Source organism: Alligator sinensis, unplaced genomic scaffold (assembly GCF_000455745.1).
Source record: "Alligator sinensis unplaced genomic scaffold, ASM45574v1 scaffold154_1, whole genome shotgun sequence".
NCBI classification, from domain to species: Eukaryota; Metazoa; Chordata; order Crocodylia; family Alligatoridae; genus Alligator; species Alligator sinensis.
The window spans coordinates 1840292-1847113 of NW_005842072.1; the positions used below are offsets into that span (position 1 = coordinate 1840292).

Genomic DNA, 6822 nt, shown 5'->3' on the forward strand with positions numbered 1-6822 from the left:
ATCATATCCAACCATGGGACCCTAACTGAGGAAATATCAGGTTTTGTTGAATCCATCCTAAAACCGCTTGTCACCCACAGAGCAAGTTTTGTCCAAGATGTCATGACCCAAAAGGCATGATTGTGTGTGTGCGCTTTGGCATCAGAATTATCCACGTTAAGTTGCAGAGCATTGCACGGGAGTTTCCTGTAGCAAGAGGAAACTCCGGTGCAGGGACCAGTTTCCCGCCTTTTCTGCAGCTTCTTTTGCAGAGTGCATTGCTCGAGTTGCAAGAGGAATGCACGGTGCAAAAGAGTTCCCGCCATCGGTATGCAAATTCGTTCCCCGTGATTGGCTAGTGCTAAATTATTCACACGTGGCGGCTAGCAATTGGCCTGTTAGCCGTATAAGATGCTTGAGCAGTTTCCGCCCAAGTCGAAGAGGACTCCACATCCATCTCGTGGGGACTCTGGGTACACGGCAGGGTAATAGAAACCCTGTGTGAGATCCAGAGGAGCGTGGCGGCCTGATCCACCGCCCACCTCTTCCCGTCTTCGAGCGCAACTAATATAAGACGTATTTACAATTTCTACATTGGTGGCCTGTTCACCCAGAGCATCCGGCGCTCTGCACCGTGGAGCCTAGCAACCTCCACGAGACCGTCTGTGTTGTGTCTGTCTGTAACTGCAACTTAATCAAGCTTTCCAGCCTACACCATTGCCATCTCGGTGTAAGTAAACAATCTTTTAAACTACCGATACGCGTCTGTGCCTAATTCCAGAGCGAAGGCCTTCCCTCTCCGCCCCCGCGTGCCCGGGCTGCTGGCCACAGCCCGCGTGCAGCGCGAAAAAGGGCTCGGGGCGCTCCCGGCCCGCACAATTAAATGCTCCAACATTTCTGAAGTTACCAGTATTCAGATACTTCCTTACCAATATAGCCAGCAATAAACGTGACCACCAGCTGTTCTGCCTTAGAACATTCACTCCGGGGCTTGGGAACCACATACTTGTAGAGAGCTTCAACTGTACGTTCAAAGCAGGCAAATTTCATCATTGTGTATGGAATCTGCCTCATCCATAGTGGGACAACACCTTTGTAGAAACTTAAAATTGAAGAGGTCAAGTTAGGCTATAGCATTTTCAAATTTGTAACAGAAATGTATTCCATATAAACACACGAGTAAACTAAAATTTCCTCAAGCTTTCTAATCTCAGCTAGTCATATACTTGAGTTAACCTACTGTTAGGTTTAGTAAGACTTAGTCTTTGGTGTTGGCTTACAAGGTTAAGTGTTTCTGGCTTCTGCCTATACATCAAGGCAGAAGTTACACTGACCTGTTCACTTGATTGGCTTTGAAATGCCCATCTCCAAGATTAACATATAAAACTTATTACGTACAGATAGAAACAATGATTACAGGAGTGTGGCACTTGTTAGAGTTGCCCATTGAATATTCGTGTCTGCATACCAGCCAAGTCCTGATAGTGAGAAACAACATGTAGAACTACAGTCACTTCTATCAGAACACTGGAGACTAACATGCAGGTATATTGCTCTCACATGCCAATGACTCAAGCACCTTTGACTGTACAACCAAAAAAGTTGCTGAATATCACTTGACTGGAACTGCCAGAAACCGAGAGTTACCAAACAGAACTCAGCCCAAGAGATATCCACAAAGATGGATCTAAGGAGCATGTTGCCTAAAGTACTTTCACAGCCCGAGTTTTAGTACAAACCATGATTTCACACAAATTCAGTCATCTTTCAATTTTGTGGTTACACTGTATACAGACATGAAAGGCATTAATGATCTGACTTAAGCCATAGCCACTACTTGGGCCAAGGCAAGGTTCAAGATCTTAAAAAGTCTGGAGGAAAGAGTTAATACTTACGCCCAGACACCTTCTTCTGCATACATTTTTGGAGCCGCTTGTCTCAGAGTGTTAGCATATCCAGGCTGTGTCTGAATACGAACTTTAGCAGCTTCCATTGGAGCTAAAGCAATATCAGCAAAAAACTCTGCACTAGCAGATGCAGCCAAGTATAGCGATGTACGCCACAAATAAGCATTTTCCTAAAATAGGAATCAAACCAAGAAATGTAACTAATTCATAGATTCATAGACGCTAGGGTCAGAAGGGACCTCAATAGATCATCGAGTCCGACCCCCTGCATAGGCAGGGAAGAGGGGTGGGGTACCCCGTGCATAGGCAGGAAAGAGGGCTGGGTTTAAATGACCCCAGCTAGATGCCTATCTAACCTCCTCCTGAAGACCCCCAGGGTAGGGGAGAACACCACCTCCCTTGGGAGCCCTTTCCAGACCTTGGCCACTCGAACTGTGAAGAAGTTCTTCCTAATGTCCAGTCTAAATCTGCGCTCTGCTAGCTTGTGGCCATTATTTCTTGTAACCCCCAGGGCGCCTTGGTGAATAAAACCTCAACAATTCCCTTCTGTGCCCCTGTGATGAACTTATAGGCAGCCACAAGGGCGCCTCTCAACCTTCTCTTGCGGAGGCTGAAAAGGTCCAGGGTCTCTAGTCTCTCCTCGTAGGCCTTGGCCTGCAAGCCCTTAACCATACAAGTGGCCCTTCTCTGGACCCTCTCCAGGTTATCCACATCCCTCTTGAAGTGTGGCGCCCAAAATTGCACGCAGTATTCCAACTGCGGTCTGACCAGCGCCCAATAGAGGGGAAGTATCACCTCCTTGGACCTGTTCTGCTCTCAAACTGAATTTAGTATTTCCATTGTACAGTTAGAAGATTGTTACACTACCACATTATATACTAAACAGGTTTCAATTATGCATTAGAGAACTTAAAACTTACCTCTCCTAGAAGGTTACCATACAGGACTTTGAAGACTTCATAGAAACCAAATTTGCAGAGCCCTTGCATGGAATAGCCAAAAAAGGTTGGAGCCCATCCCTTAGCCAAACCACGAACACCATCTTCTTTAATTGTAACTGAGAATCCATTGAAGATATTCTTATATTTTTGTGGATCCACCTAAGTAAGAACAGAGAGTTAGTTATTTGGTATACACTGTGGTGGGGAGGGGCCTTTAAATAGAAAATATTCAACTCCTTTTCTTGTAGATCCTTGGTACAAACAGTTTATCAACTAAATTAAGGGGGTGGGGGGAAAATCTTGTCAATGACTGATCTTTAAGTCTGCAGGCTTAATAACAGAGGCTGACTTCACCTTAAAGTTGATAAATTTATCATCACTCTGATAGTATACACTAAGAGGGTTTTGCTGACCACAACATTTAGAAGTTGTGGGGTTTTTTTGGTTTGGCTTTAAGCAATAGTTAACACTTCCATGATAACACCAGTTTTTCAAATCACAGCCATAAGTTACACCAGTGCAACCAAATGCACACAAAAGGGCTTGGATGTAATCATTGTGTCAGGCAGTTTTTGTTTAGCTGAAAGATAAAACTGACACAAGCTTTAAGCAGAGATCAGACCTCAAAAAGCTTACCTTGGCATAATACTCAGCAGCTGAAAATGTGCCAGTTACTAGTTTTGTTTCAAGAACTGTTCTAGAAATAGTGAAGTTTGAGTATTCTTGAGCCTATACTTCCTAATCCTCAATCACCCTCTTACTACAAGCTTGTCCAGGTCTTACGTTTCCCCATCTTACTTCCTGTAAGAACAGGATAATACCTGCAATATTAAAGTGAATTTGAGTCAATTCCTCATCCAACCTGCATTTTTTCAAATTAATCTAGTGTTTCCTCAATATTACAAAGGACAATTACAATTGATATGACTACAGTATGTCATTGATTCAATTTGAAAAGGAAAGTTTGTTTAATTTAGTTTACCGTGCATTTTTCAGGCAGCTAACATCCCCTTCTTTTACTAGAGACTCATGGCAATGAGATTATTTAAATATGAAATATCATTTGAAAACCACAGAAGTTGCAGGAAGCATTAGAGCAGGGGTAGGCATTCTACAGCCCTTGCCTCTGCAGGGACAGGTACCAACAGCAGGCCAGTTCCTGGTGGCCCCCACCTCTAACAGGGAGGATCATTCCAACTTACAGCAGGAAGAGGTCACCTACCCCAAGTAGCACCTAGAACTGCTCACTCCAATATCAGAAGCAGACTTCAGTTAAGCTGCTGTTTAATGTCTGTTCCTTAGGATTGTCAAACATGCCTTAGCTTCAAGTTAATTAAGAATTTTAAGGGGCTACAGGTTCATTTTTGGGGGGGGGGACTTTTAAAGAGCATGCAATTAGCTTCACTTTTAAACATTAAAAAAAAGAGTTAATCTACTTGTGCTAAAAGTAGTATTTAAATTTCAAGCTAGTTTTGTTACCATATAAATGTTTACTTTGACCAAGTGGTGTCAAACTAATTCATGTTTAAACATATTGCATTCTGATCAGCTAAGCTTTCATTTCATAATGGAAAGAAACTTTGAAGTTTTTGCCAAGGATAAGAGGAATTTCTGAAAGAAAAATGCAGTTAAGAATGAACCCCAGCAGTTTCACTAGCACATTTTTTGTTCTTCCCAACAACCTCCACCCCACCAAAAGTTTTTGCTACCACAGAAATTAGCCAGGTTTGAAGCGACACTGCTTACTAACATAACATTTCTAGCAAGTAACAAGTGTATTTGAATTTGCCTCTTTCCTGAAAGATGATTCTTTAACACAAGGATGGGTAAGTATTTGGGCTGGAGGGCTACTTAAGGAGTTTTGGTGAACTCTTGAGGGCTGGGGGTGGGGTAGGAGGGGGTGGGAAAGCAGGGTCTGACCCAGCCTCAGCCCTGTCACAGTGGTTTACACTGCTCAGCAAAAGGGGGGGGGCGGGGAGAGAAAGCAGGGAGATGCCAATTTATCCTATCCAGCCCCAGGCCCATCTATCCTGCACCCAATGCTGGAGGTACTGGATGGAACAGGCATGGGCATGCAGGATCTCAATGACTTCCTGCCAGGAAGTCAAGTCCAGCCACCCCCACTCCACCCTACGTACTTCAGCTCCCAACGTGCCTGCACCACATGCAGGGACAGGCAGGCAGCACCTCTACACCTGGGAGCCACAGTACCAGCCACACACACCATGGCTCAGACTGTCCCCCATGTCTGAGCTACACAGGACTAGATAGAATCATGCCACAGGCCCAACCAGCCCATACTGTAATTTTGCCCGCTGCCGCTTTAACTGAACATGGGCACTTTTTGTAATGGTAAATTCATCATGGCTATTTTAAATTTAGACTTTTTTCCTGAATTCACATGCAATGAGCACTCACAACTTAACTAGTATTTATGACTTGCATTGAAATACATGTCCTGTAGTCAAAATAGCTAACCCCACAACCTCTAGCTGGTAATTCAATTCCAAGGTTTAGCTACCACTGTATTGCTGGAAGAGTCAATTTAAAAATCCAGTCTAGAATCCATACAATACACACCTTCAATGTTAATTTCATCTAACAGACATGCATATCATATCTAGTAGAGTTAGAGCACTGTTGTAGCCATGACAGTCCAGGAATATGCAAAAAGAAAGATTTTTGGGGGTGTTTTTTGAACAACACATATAGTTGGGAGATGTCAGACAAGCTTTCAGAAGGGCATTTTGTGCCAGAAGTCTTGTCTAGTGTATCTAACTGTGTATTGGACCAATTTTATAGCATCACCAAAAAACCCATACGTCAATCATAGCTAAGATAACTATTGCTAGGAAGTTACCTTGAATAAGCATTCCTACTACATTACTCCTATCCCTAAAGGGATTTGCTCTATTAGGTCATAAAACTAGTAAGTTTATGGCAAACTATTAGCTGCCTCCTTTAACATCAGATGGATATTTCAGCTGGATTTAATGTTTACAAGTAACTCTGGTATAATGAAACACTGTTTCAATCTTGACTTATTTTAGCCAAAAGCAGAGTTTGCCAAATCATTCAGGAATCTGCTTCTCTTGGAAGTTTGAATCAATCCATTAACTGTTTACCTAATCCAAAAGAGGTAAATTCAGATGTGATCACTTCTGCCTTCTACTTGAAGTTGTTAAAATTAGCACACCATTATTAACTCATGACATACTGGACTAAGTGAAGATGAAGTTACAAACCTGGATACGGCATTTGACTAAATCCAGAGGTACGACTCCAGTGTGTGTCAGGCCACAACTTAGGACCCCACCAAAGCCACAGAGAGCATAAAACTTGAGCGAGCCATATTCACAACTGTATTCTTCTGCAGCAAAAAAAAGACACACCATGCTTATACAAAAGCCTCATGCACTGCTTCAGAAAGTGTCGGCTATTACATAAATTTATGCCTCCAGCTTGTTAGTAGACTGTGTCACACTTTAATCATGCTTTATGAATTTCACCACATTGCAACATGCAGAACAAACCTGGATTCTGCATTTAACCAAGTCTAGGGGAACCAATGCTGTATGTGTTGTGCCACAGCTAATAATTCCACCAAGGCCACACAGCATAAAGAATCTGCCTGAACCATATGCACAGCTGTATTGTTCTAGTTAATTAAAAAGAAAAAAAAATAAGTTCGCATATTTAACTGTAGAAGCAAATGAAGGATATGAATTAATACCATGTTTATGATCAATCCCCATTATTAGCCTCTTGAAAGCATTCGATGGGGTCACTACCCCATGATACACTATTTGGTTACTCCATCGCTCATAATGATGTTACTTCCTCCTTGCTTTGGTACTGATCTCTAGGGCTCAGTCTAGTCCTGCCAGCTTGAAGGAATGCTGGAGTCCTGACAGAAGCTGGTTCCTTGAAAAACTATTTGGTTCAAAATTTCAGCTTGTAGACTTCCCATATCTAGTCTTAAAGACTTATCTAGG

General features: G+C 42.7%; 1 protein-coding gene and 1 non-coding gene across 3 annotated transcripts in view; both read right to left on the reverse strand.

Annotated features, from left to right (window-relative positions):
• SLC25A3 (solute carrier family 25 member 3) overlaps positions 1 to 6505 on the reverse strand; it is a 10498-nt gene extending 3993 nt beyond the window's left edge. The window contains exons 1-4 of one of the 2 annotated variants that reach the window (XM_025204195.1): positions 6361 to 6505; positions 2807 to 2986; positions 1875 to 2056; positions 909 to 1081 (exon numbers count right to left, since the gene is read on the reverse strand). In XM_025204195.1, the coding sequence (XP_025059980.1) occupies positions 909 to 1081; positions 1875 to 2056; positions 2807 to 2986; positions 6361 to 6447 (622 nt within the window). In that variant the 5' untranslated portion in view covers positions 6448 to 6505. Of the gene's footprint in view, positions 1 to 908; positions 1082 to 1874; positions 2057 to 2806; positions 2987 to 6072; positions 6238 to 6360 lie in introns of those variants that run through there. The other variant, XM_006023645.2, reaches the window with a different exon arrangement.
• On the reverse strand, positions 1435 to 1680 carry LOC112550285. Its single transcript, XR_003094035.1, has one exon. It is a non-coding gene; the product is annotated as a small nucleolar RNA SNORA53 (small nucleolar RNA).
• Positions 6506 to 6822: the final 317 nt, after the last annotated feature.